The 19,428-nt window shown below is 43.9% G+C and overlaps 1 protein-coding gene across 4 annotated transcripts in view; it reads right to left on the bottom strand.

Annotated features, from left to right (window-relative positions):
- The window catches only part of SEMA3F (semaphorin 3F), a 305,078-nt gene that overhangs the window by 242,871 nt on the left and 42,779 nt on the right, over nucleotides 1-19,428 (bottom strand). For all 4 annotated transcript variants that reach the window (XM_085625080.1, XM_085625077.1, XM_085625079.1 and 1 more), the window contains exon 2: nucleotides 16,982-17,150. In XM_085625080.1, coding sequence (XP_085481206.1) covers nucleotides 16,982-17,099 — 118 coding nt within the window. In that variant the 5' untranslated portion in view covers nucleotides 17,100-17,150. The remainder of the gene's footprint in view (nucleotides 1-16,981; nucleotides 17,151-19,428) is intronic.

Below are 19,428 nucleotides of genomic sequence, written 5' to 3'. Positions count from 1 at the left end.
TAGGAATGTTACATGTCTGATGTGCAGCTCAGGGATTGGTCTGTTCCATCTCATGATCATCACCAAGATTCATGGTGAAGGAATCTTTTGATGCCCGTCAAGAACTTCTAGCTGAAAATGTACTCTGTGGTGTTCGTACAGGAAGATCAGGAGATGGGCTCCTATCACTACATGGGCCACGGTAGTATGGGCTATGAGGTGTTAGAAAGGATTTCGCCAGGGCATTACCCACAGTGGTCCACCCTAGCCAGGATAAAGACCATGCGAAAGAATATTTGCTAGAAGGGAACCTATACAGTATCACCTTTGACTCTGCTAGGATGCAATCCACGTCAAGGATCTGAGAAAGGGTGCCATTTTATCCTAGAGAACAGAGACAGTGTACCACATCTCCCACTGACAGCATGCCATTGCCTTTATCTTTTACTCGATATGCGATTAACCAATAGGTCCTGTAGAAATGTCAGGGACAGCAGTTCATAGGAAACTGTGTGCAAAATCATTAATGCCAGGCACTTCCTATTGACAAAAAATGGATGTCATCTTCAAGCAACATTCTGGGTTCTTTTTACGGGTGGGTGAACAACTTAAAACAACTCGGAAGCGAAGTAAATGATCTAGCAGAAAACCACACCATGTACATCATGTGTGACACATGTGGGGATGAAAGCTGATGAGAGCAGTAACAAGTAGGGTATGAACCGCATGTTAGGCACAGGATTAGTTCAAAATAGCTGGTAAGCCAGTCACAGATGCAATGGCAAGTATTCCTGAAGGTCTCGACAGGCTCTTGATCCTCAGTCCTGTAAAAATAGCTACAGCCTTCTCCTTGGAAATCCAATCAGGAAGGGACGTCACATTCAAAGTCCTGGGGAATTCCAGGTCTCGGCTTTAAAAGCCCTTTTCCGATTGGGCCGGGCACCAGAACTTGAAGGCAGCTCAACCTTACCCTTTATCCTGTTCTATGACAACTGAGGAGTAAGGAAAGGACATTTTGCCTTGTTCCCGAGCCCCACAGTAGGATGGAGGCAGCAAGGTGATGCTCTAGACTTTAAGCAGGGGGCCACAGAATGGAGCAATGAGGGGACTCTCGGAGCTGAGCTTCACATTGGGACCACCCCGTGAGGAGACGCAAGCCAAGCCGAAGCACCGGGGACACTGGTATTCCAGAGCCCCACACAAAGGCATCAATATGCTCCCAAGTTCTGAAAATATTAGAAAATGAATTACCATAATGTCCCTCGTGCACAGAACCAGCATACTCACTGAGAATTAACCCTTACGAGCACAACCGAGAAATACACATAATATCATGAATCCATACTGAAATGAAGGCAAAGATGAAAATCGGCACCAGTGCCCTAGGACTGAGACATTTGGCTTTTTCAGTAACTGACTGCTGATTTCTTGGGAGACTGACCTTGGAGCCCTTCGGCCACTCTCACCGCACACTGGATCCTTGCACATGCAAATAAGTTAACATATCACTACCATAAATTGAATCATTGTATATATCTCCATCTCGAAAACTATTTGTTTTACTATTATCTTGTTAGATTTAATCCTAGCCAGGTGTCATACCCTGTATTGTGCATAAAAAAATTGCTTCCTCCAGTAACCCCATTTATTTAATGGTATCCTCTAAGGCATATGTTTCATGCTTAACTTCTTAGATAAATCGGAGGAGGCTAATACATTATTCATGTTGGGTGCTGTTTTTATAACAAATATAGACATGAGCGTTGCTGGAGACATTGCAGATGACCTCGTTGTAGTGAATAGCAACCCACGGTGTTGACTCAGGTTGGGTAAGTCAGATTTACTTCACTATGTATATAGAAACCAGGTTTATTGCCAATATTTCCAAGCGAGAAGGATCATCAATTCCCCCCACCAAATGTAGTGTCTTGGAAATAATGCAATTATTTTTTTGCTACACAACATTCAACATGCAATGCCATTTATTTTTAATCTCATTGATTGAAACATCACATAGTCCAGACATTGCAGCTCCTGGAAATCGAGTCTGATCCAATCCCTAACATACCCCAAGAGACTCACTCGTTCGCCACCTATAGATCCTATACTGTAGCCTTAAGATTTAGTGCCTAATTAAGAGTACGGCGATCAACAGGACCGCCGTACTCGTGGTGGCGGTCTGACCACCACCACACTGTTGATCCGCCTGCCGTATTAGGAGTGTGGTGGTTGGACCACCACGAGACTGCCGGCATCAATGATCCCGCTGTGCTGGCGGTCTGGAAATGGGGAGCAATATGCTGCCCGCGCCGCTACAGCACCACTGAGCATATTATGAGTTGTCTGTTCACCACCCATTTCATGGCAGTAAGCCCGCCATGAAAAGGATGGTGGAGAGGCAACTAAGGGGGCCCCAACAGGGACCCCTGTCACTCCTGGGCGTGCATGCAGGGGGGCACATATTGCACCCCCCTGGAATTGCACCCCCGTTGCTGCAGTGTGGCATGCACGACATGGTGCATGTTACACCATGCAAGAACGTGCATCCGTGCCCTCCCACCGCTGGTCTTCATGTTAAGCTCTCCACTGACCCTAACATACCACGGCTGCAGACGTAGCAGTGGCTGTGCACTACCAAAGTCGGAATAAGGCTCTTAATCTTTACCTGCCTTGCTGTCCTCGCACATGCCAGCCTTGCCCATTCTCCACATTATATGACCCACCCATTTTATTAGCGTGTCACTCATTCCTCACATGAGTGTCGTGAGACCTACTGGTTTTGCCAATGCTCGTTTCTGTGGGGTACATTCCTATCAGGTTTGACAGGAGTCTCGCTCGTTCCTTGCATCACTGGTCGCGCGCCCTCCTGCGGCGTCGATGGAATGCCAGAGCCCCACTCTGCAGTTCACTGACCCGCAGGTCTGCGCCCTGGGAGCGCGCGAAGGGACGTCCCTCGTGAATATCCAGCTAGACCTGACAGGAGCACAAGGCCAGGCGCCTGCTGGTGCCAGCCCAGAGGGAGCGTCCATCAGACTGGGCCCTGGGGGTGTCGGCCTTCAGCCGTCACCTCTCGAGGCCGGACTGACGGTCTTGTGGGGGAGCAGCCGCCAAGGATGCGTTTTCTCAGCACCAAATAGCATTTTACCGGGTCAGGAGGCATTACCGCATTTTACTGGCATGCCACCCCCCACCCACCAACCCTCCCACCGTGCAGCGCTAACCCTACCGAACAAGCTATAGACGCACGCGGGCACGCACTGCAGAATTATCAACTCGTAAAAGACAATTAAAGACGGCTCGACTTACAGGTCCTAAATCCCAACAGGCTTTTAAGAGGCTAGGAGGTTAACGCTGAGAGTCTGGAGGGGCTGAAAGAGTAACAAATTCTGCAGACGGGCTTGTCAGGTCAGACTGGGGGAGAAGATGGTGACAGGGAAGGAGGCAGGCGGCGAATTTCGGATTTTACTCGCTCCTCACGTCACATCTCTTATGCACTTCAATAGAAAGGTGTAAGTACCCATAGCACAGTCTATGCACGTCAGTACGCTTTCCAGTATGGCGGCGCTCACACAGTTCAAACAATACTCGCACATTCCATTACTGTCACGTCGTACGGCAGATGCACACATCCATAGGCACGGGCTCATATGATACAACAGACATCATACACATAGCAGTATCGCTGATCTAATGCCACAACACACATTCCCCTATCTCTACCCTCATACACTTCACTAGAATCACATGCCAGCTTCATGGGCTTCACACCCCAATATACTCACACATTCCAGTACTGCTGGCCTCACACAGTCGAAAAGTCTCATCCCAGCATCACTGGCCTCAAACAGTTCAATAATCACACACTTCAGTGCCACTGTCCTAACGTGGTTTATAGTCAAATTTCAGTATCACTGGCCTCACACAGCCCACCTACCATTTACGCCTTCAAATGTTACTGGCCTCACACAAACAGAAATATACAACACACCCCAATAGGAACATTTGCCTTGTGCACATTAACAGGACATGGTTACATTATCACTCACCTTACACCAGAGGCCAACACACTACCATATATGACTGGTCTGAGGACAGCCACATTGACTTACAAAAGCACACCCATGTCACTCGATTTAAACTTCAATGGAGTTAACACATTCCCAGAGGTGTCAATGGACACTCACCGTCATGTCACCAGAAACATACATTCCATATGTATGTGACATGCATAGCATCAGCCTAGCTACTAAACAATGAAGCCCTGTACTAACCATCGACGTAGGACTACGCTACGCTCGCGTAGTTTGCGTATTTTGCGCAACTACATGCTACGCGAATTGCACGTAGCACAGTGCAAAAACGCGTAGCAGGCATTTTTTCTTGCTCGCGGTCCTCAACGTCATGTTGGTGACCACGAGCGAGCAAAAAGGACATCCCGGCGAGACTTTTTCCTCGTTCGCGATCAGCAACATCAAGTTGCCTATTGCGAGCGTGGAAAAAACCTCCCGGCGAGATTCTCAACGCGGGAAGGTCAGGTTTCTCTTTGCGAGTGGTCGCGTATGCTCGCCACCGCTCGCGATGAGAAACTACCAGTCCGCGCTGAGAAAACTGCCGCTCGAGTACAAATCTACTCGAGCGGCAGAAAACGACCGCTTGCACTGTTCAAGATGCCGTTTGCAATGATTGCACAGTGCGGACAAGCATCCGGCACTGTGCAATCAGTGTGAACAGCATTTTCCCTACCGCACCACGCAGCTCGCGAAGTGCACTTTGCGTAGCGTAGCGCTACTACGCAAACTACGCCCAGGGTTACCCTGTACAGGGGTGAGATCTGATGACAATGCGCAGGCAAAACAAGCATGGAGATGCGAAGTGGGTTTTGGGGGGGTTTGGACACCTGGGAGGAAATACAGCCGGGTAGAGTATAGGGCGCGGGAGATATTTGCCAGGGTATACATGTAGCAGACATCAGGGGAGTCTCTACAGGGGTAGAGAAGTGACCTCTCCTATGACAACGCCGGTATTATTTATTGTTGATGACAAAGATTTGCATTTTTTTTGTTGAGATTATATGATTTATTCTGTTATTCTTTGACATATGCAACACACAAAAAATGCAAAAATCTAAAAATAAGAGTGGTCCCGCAGCCTAGTTATCCCACTCTGTGTCTGAAGTACATTCCTTTTCAGGCAGGCTGTGTACTTAAATCACCCACAGTGCAAGACAGCCAGCGGATGAGGTGGGGCAATTATTTGCCCCAAGTTGTTTGCTGTGGTGGGCAAGAGTAAAATGTGTATCACTAGAACAGGTTAGTAGATGGAGAGGACAGACCAAAAGCTCCTTTATGAATGTATATATGTATGCATTTTTATTGGAAAACAAGTATTTAGCCAGACAGTTCAAGCTGTTTCCAGGCTTGACAGAAAAACGTAATTGATGGAAGCAGAGTTGCAGCGATCGAGTTGAAGTGGGGTCTTCAAAAGAATGTGACCTCTTGCTTGTTATAACTCTAAGAAGAAACCACAAGTCTTAATAATCAGCCCGTTATGAGGAAATTGATAACTGAAGGTAGCAGGGTTAGGACACGGTCTGACTGGGTTTTAGTAAAGGAAATGTGGCCACCTCAATTAAAAGTCTGAAAGTTCCAGGAGGATCATAAAGTCATCATCTTGGATATTTAGCAAGGGTCATACTGTTAATCTAGATATCGCACAAAAAGATGGCAAAAAAACCAAGAAAATAAGTAATTTACAGGGGGGCTAAGTAAAAGATTTTTATTCTCAATGGATAGTACAACAACACAGTTACATATTTATAAGATTTAATTTTATGTTATTTCACTTTTTCACACAACGTTTAAGGATGAGAAATGCCTCAAATACCGCGCCCAACGTTTCATTCCACTGGTTATTTTTACATCCGTATCCGTTTCTTTCCTATGAGCGGATTCAACTTCTTGGGATGCATGGAATCTGAAATAAACACTTATCTCTATTTAGTTTTCTTAGTTCCTGACTAACTCCTCTTTAAATAGGCTGCTGACTTCCCTCCTATTTCTTTTCCTGTTGTTCATTTGTGAATCAACATCCTCCTTTCCGGCTTTGAAAAGTGAGCAAAGTATTGTGTCAACAATTCAGTTTTTCACATTACTCTCCCAAATCTCCCTCCCCCCCCCCACAATTCTTCGAATACACATTCTCACCCATGCTCCCTCTTTCTTGACCTTCTGATACGTTGGCTAGATTTTGCGACTTCCCATAAAGGCTCATCTCTTCAGATGTTATTCTCCCACTTATCAGCAATTTCTCATTATTTTTCACCATTCCACTCCTTACCCATCAACACCCTAGTTTCCTTCACACTGAGTTTATTGAAGTTCCCTGCAAGCATACTGTCTTTTATGTTGTCTAATTTTTGCTGTACAGTACTCCAATACTGCTTTAGAAAAATTTAAATAAATAAATAGATGAATCAATATACAGTCAATCGTAGGTACATGGAATTCTACTGGAATGAGAACCCCTGGAATCATTCCACAGTGTCGTAGCAGTGTAGCATGTCTGAAGAAAAATATTAACTAGAACATTTAGTACATGGGCAAAGCTTGGCTGCAAGTAAGATGAGAAAATTCCCGAGTTCTCAAATGGGACCCTTTCCTCCTGTTCTTTGCAGTTTTTGCTGGCCTTGCCTTACACTGGACCTGATTAAATGAGAGTGGGGTAGAAGAAAAGAGTGGTGTTGCAATTGCCCCCTTACACTATAAAAATAACTCTGCAAGCAGTGGTTAACAAAGTATTGCTTTATATGTTATTGCATTCCATAGGGTGCATTCGGATAAAACGAGTCTTTAATGACAATATTTGGGCTCTAACCAAAGCTTTGGCAATAGATCTATATGTTGCAATTAATGGCAAATCACTTGCTGTGTTGGCTCCTTACGTTATATAATGTGATGGTATAAACTTGTTCAATGTAAAGTATAGTGTGACGTATAGTACTTTCACATTTACATATAATGACCCCAACCGCCCCTCTAAATCCCATTCTCGCATCTATAATAAAGTTTCATCTGGACAACTGGCAACACCATGTACAACATCTGGTGTTTGAGATGATCCTAATGCAATGTAAAAATGTTCAATGTCTAGCAATCTGTTGCTCCATGGAGCCAATGTGTTACACATCATATCTAAAATGAAGTCATCAGAATTTTAAAGGAGTACCATTATTGGTCAGTCAACAACTTTCATTCCATAGACAGAGTATTTCTAATTGCGGTTTATGAAAGCCAATACCCCATATACAGTACGAGTGTCCTCTAGCACAGCTCCTGCACCTTTCTGTTCCTGGGAGTGCACAATATGTTTTTTTACCCATTCAGTAAATTCAGGCAAATAAAGACCCTCGATCATATACCGTAAACTGGACACAAATATCCGTTTTTTGAGGGCCCCTGAGTTCATCTTACATTCCTGACTGTCATGGACATAGAACAATTTTCTAATTCAGTGCAAAAAAGAGAACACTAAATTCACTTTCCAGTTTAAGGAATCTTAACTTCCAAAGGAGTTGGTGGGCAGATTCTCTACTGGAGGAATTTGCAAGTGCTAGCTAGGGTAATGTAGAATAATGCATTGTTGGGAACTCAGGGAAATGGAATTGTTGATCTCTTCACTTCTCTCCAACGAATAACACGTGACACACCAATCTTACCACTGGTGAAATGTTCGCTTATCCACAACTGCCAATACCTCATAAAGGATCAAACAGCTGCAGAACTACTTGTACCAGTGTAAAAAATAGGATTTGGGGAAGCTGCGGCAGCCTGGCACTCTAAGAAATGTGAAATTCGAGATACTAGAAGAGTGAAATCTGATGTTTTGCATTGGTGTTGCTAATTTATATATGGTAAAGTTAGCGGAGAAACAAGTAGCAAAGTAAAGGCAAAGTACAAAATTCCTATAATGGTATAAAACAAGTTCAAGAATATACATCTATAGCATAATGAGATTTGGAGGTCTTCCTGATGAAAAAAAGTCTAAGGTCTTAAGAAAGCAATTGTTTTGCAATCAAAAATTCGAAATCGAGATATTATAAATTGCTTTCAATAAATTGACCCACAGTGATCACGGATAAGACAGCTAGGCCAGTAGGAGATGCTATAGTTAAAAACAACTCCACAAGTCAAATTAATCATGTTTGAAATAATCATAATGTAAAATAACATTTTAAGTGTCTTTGGCACATTCTGCACGTATGACAGACAACTGAATTTAATTTTAAATTGAAACAAAAGAGCAGAAAGCAATCAAAAAACGTCCAAACTGTAGGCAATGCATGTAAGCCCCAGCAGGAGTGTGAGGCAGTAGTAAAGCAGTGTCTGAAGAAACTAATGTCATAGCTGAGGTCAAGCTTGAATTGAGTTAATTGATTCGCAGATCTGGTTTCTATTCATGTTTTGTCCCAGACAGAAGGCCTTTTATGCCTAAACCCAGCAGCCCTTTATAACTTAAGTGAAAAATTATAGGACTTCGTGTCTGGAAGTTTCATGAAAATTTGGAAAAAAACTTAACACAATTGAGGAAGCAACAAAATGAGCTTTTTGTAATGACCCACTAAAGGAGAAGAAAACCCCCCCTAAATGTGGTTTTATCAGTCTTCTGAAAATACCTCTGTTGAGAATGGAAACCAGTGTAATTCAAATAGATTCAGGGGAAGAAGGTGTTCTGCTTGGATGGGAAATTTGAAACTGGACCACACAAAACTAGTAAAAATATTTCATAATATTCTTACGTGATTGTGGCAGGTGAAGGGAAGAATAGTAGACTGTCACCTACTGCTCAAGGGCATCACCAGAAAGCAATGGCACTGCTAATGAGTGTAGGAGGAGCAGTGGCACCAGGGCCCAGTTGCATGGGGCGCCCAATGCATCTCAGTTCTAGCTGACTTTCCACAACAAATTAGTGGCCCATGATGCTTGCTAGCTTCAAAGCCCAAAACACCTTTGCACGGGAAGCGGCGTTTACTTCGCATGCGTTTCTTCGCATGCCGTTAGCACGCGGTCGTTAGTACGACCGTGTTGTTAGTTAGCATACCGTTTGTATGCAATTCGGAAATACGAATTGCAGTAAGGGGGAGAAGGTGTTGGATTTAAAATCCAACACCTTCCCTAGTGTCCGCATAGACTGGAGTTGGAATAGTAAATTATACTATTCCAACATCCAGCACCCCCTTACTGCAATTCGTAGTTCCGAATTGCGTACAAACGGTATGCTAACTAACAACGAGGTCGTACTAACGACCGCGTAGCAACGGCATGCGAAGTAAACGCATGCGAATAAAAGTTATATATTCCCTTTGCACCACAACTACCAAAGAGGGTGAAAGAAATTAGGTGCTGTTGGGTCCCGAAGGACTAGAGAAGTGAAGGATAATTTACAAAAACTGTTGGTGTTGTCGAAGATGCTCTGGCTCAGATTCAAAGCAATCGAGTACAAAGAGGCATTCAGATAATCGCAGAAGAGAAGCTGAGGATAAGTGAGCAGGCTGAAAAATCACCAATAGGGAGCTGCATCTTCAACTAATTGGATAACCGCAAATTGACTAAGGGAACCAGTCCACTGGGAAACTGCAGCACAAGAGTAGAATAAGGACCAGTGAGAGAAGGACGGGGTGTGTTACACGTTGCATCTCACTAACAAAACCAGATCAGCAGCCTTGTGTCCCTTTCAAAAGGTGCATGTCTGCAAAATAACAAGGAAAGATTGAGGAGTCCAGATAAATGATCAGGAGCACAGCTCAGACCCTTGCAGCAAAGGAGGGCCCTAAGCCTTCAGGCTACCCTAAACCTACAGGGGGCACCATTCATACCAAGGCCAATGAATAGGTCTTATTTATGGGAGACTCATGGGGGGGGGGGGGTGATGCACTATTATTTTGTGTTGCCACTGCTAGAGCTGTCGAAATGGCTTAGGATTTAACCACACGTGTAGTCATGAGAGGCTCAAGAACGTAAGCATTCACATACCGAGGGAAGCACATGATCGCAACACAAATCCCTTAATGGAACAAACACCATATAACAAGTAAGCATTCTTTGAGCGACAAGTTCTCTAACAATTATGGCTCACAACACGAGTCTGGAAAAAAGAGAAGTGACACTGGAATCTTATGGTTTATTTTTTTGTATCGAAAGTGTATTATGCACGTGGATAGGCCTGAAAACAGAAAAAGTGGACTCAAACATTACATAAATTAAATGAAAACCTGGGACAGACTAGGAGGATTCTGGAAGCTAACAACTTAAGACCTACAGACCTTATGAGGCATGCAAGTACAAAATATAGATAGATTGTGGCAGGTGGATCTTCTGGTCACACATTAAACTCTGGCATTTTCTGCAATACCAAGTGTCCCATGGCAGAGAGTAAACAAGGATGTATACTGAGACCAAGTGAAGAACTTCAGCTATCCAAGTGAGTGCGAAGAGTGAGGGGTGATTTCTTGGTAGCAGCCTATGTAAACCTGCAACATTGAAAGGTGTAATCCTAGATGAAGACTTGGGGCAGAAAAAAAAGAGGGCAGCCAATGTCCAAAGAAAATGAAGCTAAGCTATTTAATTCCTTCTTTGAATCATATTTTGAATAATTTGTCATATATGGGCAATTCAAATTAGTCAGAGTTGCATTCAGGATATTGAAAGCATGCAAATAAGCTACTCATCTTTGCCACACTTCCCATGCATCTTCTCAACCCAACCCAGAGTTGCCACTCTCACACAGAAAAAAAGAAAACAAAACACAAAAACACCACTGTATCTTGTTGAGAGTATTTCAGAACTGGTTAGGTTGTATTTTAGTACTCTGAAAGATCCTCTCGCCTTGCTGCCAAGAAGCAGAGGAAGACTGGCAGTCTTGGGTACCAATCGCATTAGAATGCAATCTTCTGGCAGGTCTGGCACCAACTACTGCTCTACCAACCAGACCCCTTTCAGGTGGCGGTTGAGAAGGCGAACTGTGGATGTGTTACAAGTGCGATCTGAGCCGCTTTCACCGGCACAGGAAGGTGCCAGAGAGCTCAAAGAACAGCGCTTGCCTTTTTGCAGTCATAATTAGCACCTTCGCATTGTAGAAGGTTATTATGCAGAATCTGTGAATAACATCATCGGAGGGGACCGGGGTCCCCGCTCACTTCCCTGCCTCCATCAATTGCATTAGGATGAAAGCAGCACTGCACAGTGCCCATTCACGCCACACACTTCATTCACCGCCCAACAATGGGTGGAATTTAAATTGATATTATAGCAGTCCCGGTAGAACAAGGGCGAGCTAGATCGCGCTATAAATGGCGCTCCTAGACAGCATTTAGCTCATAATGATAATTTTGTAACTTAACAGTATGCCCAAGCTACTTACAGCTGTCAGCTCAGTGAGTGTATATATTTTGTGATGGAACTGTGTAATGCTCCCCATAAAAAATAGCTCTTAAAGGCAGGATTAAAGGCATAGGTACACCACTTGGGATGAGTTTAGATCGTAATTTCAACTCGATTAAGATCCACATGAAAACATTTATAACATACATTTTCACATGCAATGTTTACATTCACTTTAATTTTGACCTACTAAAATATCCTCATGGACCGATAGTGATTTTGTCTCAGAGAATTTATGTTTCTAATGCCGGTACTTGCTTATTTGAGATCGAGTTCCATTTCGTTAATTGGATATCTAGATACTCCAAGAACTTCAACATGTTAGCAGTAAGCATTTTGAGGCTGAAATATAACATTAGGATCTGGATGTTGAGATTTGTGGATTTTAATATTTTGAGTTGAAATTATGATTGGATCCCCTGGGACTTGCAGCAGGGTTAGCATTAGCAGGGAGTATATCCAGACAATGTCAGCAACAACATTGTTGTATGTGTGCCTACCTCTCAATAGGTGACAGCAGGTACAGCCAATGGATGAACATTGCTGTGAGATCACAGCTTTGCCCAATGACATTTTGCAGAGGGAATGCCATTTATACGCATAGGTTCCTCTCCTGTCTTCAATATCTCTCGCCCCTCTAGGAAGCAACAGCTTCTTTCTCAGCTGTATCTAGAGACAAGAAGGAACTGGAATAAGTCTGATGATGGTATCCCAACTCCCACATGTTTCGAGACAAGGATGGTGTTAAATTCCCTATCTCCCATGGGAGTCATGGATAAGATGTCTGCCTAACTTTAACAGGGTTCTGAGGAAAGGGGGCAGGTGATATTTCTGGTAGATTTCATGGGTTTTGAGGGAAAGCAGACATTGCTTGTCCTCCAGATTCAAGAGCAATAGTAAACTGAAGGTCGCATGGGCGTCACCCGTGTCACCTCCCCCAAGACTGGGGGGGGGGGGGGGGAGAAGAAAGAGAAAAAGAGAAAAAGAGAAAAAGAGAAAAAGAGAAAAAGAGAAAAAGAGAAAAAGAGAAAAAGAGAAAAAGAGAAAAAGAGAAAAAGAGAGAAAGAGAGAAAGAGAGAAAGAGAGAAAGAGAGAAAGAGAGAAAGAGAGCTCAATTAATGAATCAGTAAGTCGGTTTGAGTGCTTGGGCTTGATAATCGCTTTCCCTGGTACCTTCTTGTCTTATTGGATCTGGAAGCGAAATTGGCCACGGTGCACCACCCGGTCGTTTGTGTACACCTGTGGTTGTTGAAGGCCAGCAGCAGTCCGTGCAGGTAATGGTGGTGGGGCCGGGTTAGGGGGGGGATTTTGAGGGATGATGCAGAGGGAAAATTAATTAATTATTTATTTTTCTCTCTGCATCGTCCCTCGAAATTCCCCCTAACCCAGCCCCACTCCTGTTACCTGCACGGACCGTGGCTGTTGAAGGCTATGATACATAGTGGAAGGAAAGGGGGCTCATTCCTTACCCCATCCTTATTGGATGCACCATTGATGTTTCTTCATGGGAAACAAGTGCAATTTAGCACAAGGCACTGTCAGTCTTCAGGCAATGTGATACACTCCACTTCAATTTTCAAAAACAGCTTACAAGCACCCTCATACATACTGGCATCCTGCTTGATGGGGTGAGGTAAATTATAGAGACAGGGTTGGCCTTTAAGCGTATGTGTACTACTGCTGCTTAGGTGTTGAACACTGCAATTTTATGTTTAGAAATGGATTAATAGCGTGTATAATTTTTTCAGGTATGAGATGTGGTTATCAGCTTCTCATTTCAGGAGGCTTGGAACCTATGCCCCTGGATTTTCTGTCCGAAACCCTTTTGGTGCACAAGGTTGAGGGGGACAGATCTAGGCTGGGGAATCGTGGATTGTGGGTGCCAATGACTGTCCACTACAGAAGTGCTTAAGAGTAATCTGGAAACTAGAGCGCAGCTTCGTGATGCAGTTGGGTCTCTTCAATATTTCATGATCATTTTGTCTGAAGTATGGATTTTTTTTTTTACAGTTTTTGAAACTGTCACTATTAATTCCATAAATGGTAATTTCTGGATTTTGGTAGCCACGGTGAGTTGCCAATTAAAACTATTTCAGCACATTCAATAGGTTTCATGTGGAATGAATATTACAAAACTCATAGTGGTCTGACACTTCTGAGGAGGGGTAGTAGGTTCACATCCTCATCTGGACTACCGACTACGAGTTGCAGAGGACATCCCCACTTATCTCAGCAGTGCAGCAGAGGCATTATAGAGGACATTGCAGAGATCATCACAAAAGCCATCAGCCGAACCATGAGGGTTCACACCACTCACTGTTTGATCTTTGCCACTTGAAGAGAAACTCTTGAGGGGCTCATTGGACCACCTTAAAGAGATCTGTAAGAGGAGTAGCCTGGCAACAGTTATCATCTAGCCCTACAGAACCCCCATACATGCGAGAAGGAGGGACAACAATAAAGATACTCGCTGATGATCCTGTAGGGCCTCACCGTATAATGTCTGCCCCATAACCAATGAATATGCAAATAACCCAAATTACTGTGTGTAAATTTATCTCATAAATATAAATTGTTAAAATAGTAAAGGGCCATCTAGATTTGACTGTAACAGTTCATCAGCCAGATGAAGTAAGTTAAGCGTTTTCTTTCTTGTACATCTACCAAAAACAAAGGACCCAAAGGTGTATTTAACGGTGTACCTTCTCTTCGTTCAGTAACTTGTGTTGCTATATCGCATTGACATCCGAAAGCAAATTTTCCCTCAAGTTACACAGATGATTAACTGCTTGCCTGTTCAGGAAATATATAACCACTACATCTTATGTTCGGGTCATGACTCAATCTAACCATCGCAATTTTAAGGAAGTGTTGTCGGGCAAAGTTCACCTCATATGTTCCGCCATCAGATGCTTATTAAATGGTTCAGTGCATGACAAATCACATGATAGGAAATCACTGCTTTATCTTGGTGGGTAAAAGGGCAAAAAGCCTGCACAGGATCCAAGTACAGTAGCTTAACGATCACACACTCCAGCAGAAAGGCCAGCAGAAGTGTATCATCTGGCTCTTCATGATCAACTCACAAGAGGGTGAAAGGGCACTCGTGATTTCAAGACCTAGGTGCAAGGAAAACTAATTTCTACCATTTCAAATAAATTGTTTGAAACAACGCACCTAATACGTACCAAACTAGGGGCCTTATTTAGCGTTCGGCGGATGGAATAGTACGTGACAAACATGACGGATATCCCGTCCGCCGTATTACAATCTCCATAGGATGTAATGGGATCGTAATATGGCGGACGGGATATTCGAAACGTTTGTGTCGGAGTATTCCCCTCCGCCAAGATCTTAATCAGGCCCTAAGTGATAATATCCCGGACGAAGTCCATTGGTTAGATTAAAGGTATGGCAGCTTAAGAAGCAAATATACAAAGCCCATGAGAGGCACAGCCAGGAGGCTGTATACAGTGGTTTATTTGTAAAAAAAAAAAAAAAAGTAGTGCTGGGGCTCTCGTCAGGAGGCAGATTCGACCATCCCATTTCTCCTGTTAGCACTGCCTATCACAGAACCAAAAAACCCTAGAAGTGGGGAAAGGATGTGACGTAATGGCCAGAGCGGTCGACTTTGGAGCTGGGGAATCAGGTTAGAGTCTCAGCGTTGGCTCAACATCCTGTGATTCTGGGAAAACCACTTAATATCCCTCTGCCCACCAAAAGTGACTGTGTCCATAAACTGGTGCTCAAGCACCGGGTGTTGATGATTAAGTGCTGGTGCTGAGCGCCAGAAACGACCGGCTCAAATTAAGCACTGGCTACATCTATAGCTTACAGTTAACCATGTTGGCAGAGGGCAAATCGTGCTTACAGCTGGCAGTCTTCGTCACTGGTCTGTGTGACTTAGGGATGGTAACATTAGCAGTGGAAATAAGCTTCTGAGGGCTGGTGATTTTAGCCGACTGCGTACGTAGCTTGGGGCTGGCATTGTTAGTAGTGGGTGTAAGCTGCTATGGGCTAATAACGTCAGCAGCATGTATTAGCTGCTGAGCGCCGGAAGTGTTAGCACTGAGGATCAACGGCTCATAGCTGACCAGGTTAGGAGTGGGTGTATATTACTTAGGGAAGGTAGTGTTAGCACTTGGCACACACTGCTCAGTTGGAAGACATTGTCTAGAATGGAGAGGATAAACCGTGTTATATGCTTCCTTGGGCAACCAGTGTTATCTGGGTCTATACTGCTAGTAGCGCAAGCACCTGGTATATGCCGATACACCATAGCAGTACTGGAAGTAGATATGTAGTGCTTAGGGCTGGTATTGTGGACGATGCCTGTACAATGTGGTGGCAGTTGGAATATACTGGTCAGGTCATGCCAGGCATAAGGATATTTAGCTCAAAGATGGCAGCTTTAGCATTGAGCCTACACTACGGTCCCATGGGGTATATACGGTGCGTGGTTTGCAGCAAATAGCAGTTGGTTATGAGGTGCGCATACCGGACAGTGTGCACATAACGTTGTAGTGGGTTGTCATGGCTAACTTGAAGGTACACTGACCAAAATGGCAGTAGGAGGAATATGGTATGGCCTGGTGGGATTATTTATAGTGAAAAAGCACAAGGATGCCAGAGACATAATGCAACAGGCTGTCCACTGATACCAAGAGTAATAATGAGTTTCAAGCTAAAGTACCCCAAGTGGTGTACAACTAAATACACACTCAAAATGTACAACTAACTGCATCCTCGCCCAGGGTGACATAAATAACAGGTTTATGGGAACTTCCCAAAACATCAAAACGCAACGAATACCCACAGGTCTATCAGACCTATCGAAGGTATGAAGAAAAAGATGCACGAGCATAGACCTTAAATAGGATTAGGGGGATCCTCTTGGGGAATATATCCGCGCTTGTCTCTATAATGTTCCCTTAGACCCCCCACTACCCTCTGTGTTTATTTATTTTTTAACTTCCCCAAACACACAGACAAAACGAAGACACACTCTTCCGTCTGTTTTGAAAGTCCTCAGAAAATTGGTTATTTTAGAAAATATTGTGTTTTCTCTCTTGGTACCCCTACCAATCCGCATTCCTCTCCATTTCCACTACCCCATAGGCCCCCCTCATGCACCCTGCTTTTCATAGAATGTAGTTAAAAAGTATATGCCAGCCTGATTGTCAGAAAATCTGAAGCTCACACCCTCCCAATCTTATTGACAAAGCTTCACCCCTGCATTCAGCTGCCAGGCTTGGTTGATAAGGATGATAGCTGCCAAACTTCCTAGACGCGAAGTGATGTGCCCAAAGCAGTCTTCCTGATTGGGGTCCTTCCCAATGAGCAGAGAGGGCAAGGCATGGGGACATTTCCAGCACCCATCATAACTCCATCTTCATGGAATAAGATAGAGCATTCGTGGGTGATTAGTTTCTTTTCCACGGTGCCCACCAATCCAAACTGTTAGTGCAGCAAACTTACTCACACTGTGAACAAACTGTTGTGTTTAGCTACAGACAAATATAAATCCCTGACACTAAGATCTCAGGGAGCATAGTTGATCTTCCTACCTTTGAATGAGAGCTGAACCCTGGGCGTGGTGTACTGCTGCTGCTCCTTGGTGTTGGAAGATGCCCGCCAGCAGAGGCTGAGCAGGCCGGCCCAGAAAAGCAGGCCGGCAGCAGGCATGGCTGGCAGGGCTCGTGGTGACTCCCAAATCCAGACACGTGGGTGGCCAATCTGCAAAAAATCAATAGCAAACATTGATTCCAGTCTGTTTAGGTTGTAGTGCCTTTAAGATTACAGTCTATACGAATACTTAATGTGTACATACATCTTCGTAACTTAGCATGGACACAATGCTCCCATCAGCATCAACTGTACTTTCAAATATAAGACAAGTATAAGCGGACGATTCAGTTGTTTTTATGAATGAGCACAACTAAAAAAAAATCATAAACTGTAGTTTCCTGAAATCAACAAAAATAAGGATTTCCTGTTCTGTTAAAACAAAAACAAACAAAAAAATCTTACAAATATCTACCACAAATTACTTGTCCACTCAAAAAATAAAAAACCTCCTGCACAGGCAGAATTTACAAGCAACTCTTTCACTGCACTATGATGGCGACACATGATTCAACAATTCATGCACAAAATGTCACCAATCAAGAAAATCAGTAACCCAACTGTGTCTCTGAAAACCTTCCATACATATTTTTCATTCAATTTATATATGCAGCTATGAGACCACTTGCTTACTTGATCCACCAAACATAGCAGTGCCCATCCCATTAGAATCTAATATATGTTCAAATCAATTTTCCCTCTTTCTGCGGTTTGGAAGATGCCAAACTTTAGGAGGAGGCGGCGCAGGAAGGCTATATAGGACTGGCCATTTCTTTGAAAAGTCTCTCCAGAGGTCCTACTGTAGCCATCTACTTCTCAAATTGTGATGCAGCCCACATTAAATGTGATAAAGTGATGAGGAAATTTATTCTCAACTCTTTCCATTTGGGAACATGTACATATAATGAACATTTTCTTTCCAGTGGGCGATACAAGGTCGAACTTCAACTAGACCTACCATAGGGTAGATCACATCTTAACTGATGAAACGTTGTGCTGGTGCAAACCACAACCTGGATCTCTTTTAGTGCTACCATCAATTCTAACTTTGCCGATCGTGCAAACCACAGGCAAAGGATGTGTTCAGTATTGGCTCAGACTTCCCCCAGTGAGCCAGTTACACAAAACAGCAAGACCCCAATTAAAAAGGGATTTATTCTTACATCAAAAAATACTGCAAAGGATTTTTCAAGTATTTACAGCAACACAATTATACCACAGTTGTCGAGTGAGAAAACTGAACCATTACAAGGCAACAAGGGTGTATCTGTCCAATTACACCGTATCACCTTCTGCACAGGGGAAACCAGCTGTACCCAAACATTTGGGAAAACGATCTTGCGTAATCGTTTTATCGGACAAAAGACTCAACCCAACTCTGCCAACCCCACTGCCGCAGCTCCCCGCCCCCAAACACAACCTCTGGGTACTGCAAGTATCCCTTGCACAATCATAAGAAGCTAAATCTTTAATGCCCCACCCACACCATGCCATCAACAACTCCATCCCTGAAGGAAAAGCACAGAGTGAAAATGCCCAAGATAATCCCTGTGTATCACAACAATTAATTTTAGGGGGGCTTTTGGCAATGGTCTAATAAAGAGATTGGATACTGCGCGTCCCAGCACTGATATCAAAGTTACCTGGTCTTAAATATCTTACTCACCTTCCTGTGGTCCAGCCCAAGCTGCAGTCACTTTACCCAGGATTGTGGTTCCAAACCGCTCACCCAGATTCGGAAGTGGTTACCAAATCATGATTCGGGACCAAGTCACACTGGGAGGATTTCCCCCATATCCCCAACTCTCCACGCCCCACCCCCATCCCCCTCACCGGATATACAGAAGGTGGCTTCCCAGGTTTTTTTTTCTCTCTCACTCACACACAGAACAAGCAAGGCAAAAGGTCTTGTACAAGCAAGCATAGAGCACCAACTTTTCAAATACATTTGAGGACTCATCAGCAGAATAAAGGCCGTAGATTTCCAGTATCAAACAAAATGGACCAGGGGTCAGGAAGGAAAAACGTCACTGCATGAGCAAGAGCGGCAAGTTGCTGGACATTTCTAGTTGCCAAATTAAAGACAAACTTTACGTCAGCCACTGACAAATTTCCTATTCAGGACACTGAACACATTGCCAGGAAGCGGTGCCCCTGTATTCCCAGTTACTAACATTGAGTCCTCATCGGGTGGCGTAGATGTGAAAGAGGGGGGGGGGGCTGCAGAGCCAGATATGCTGACTCAGCCATTGCTCCGGCTTTATTGCTCGATTACAAGACAACCCCCTGCGGTTTTTCCCAGCCAAACACCAGTTCAATATATCTGCGGTTTCCCCAAACTCGCCCATCTATAAAAGCAGCTTTCAAAAGCAATAAGTCAACAGTAATG

Source organism: Triturus cristatus, chromosome 9, assembly GCF_964204655.1.
Source record: "Triturus cristatus chromosome 9, aTriCri1.1, whole genome shotgun sequence".
NCBI classification, from domain to species: domain Eukaryota; kingdom Metazoa; phylum Chordata; class Amphibia; order Caudata; family Salamandridae; genus Triturus; species Triturus cristatus.
This window is presented reverse-complemented; position numbering and strand designations above follow the sequence as displayed.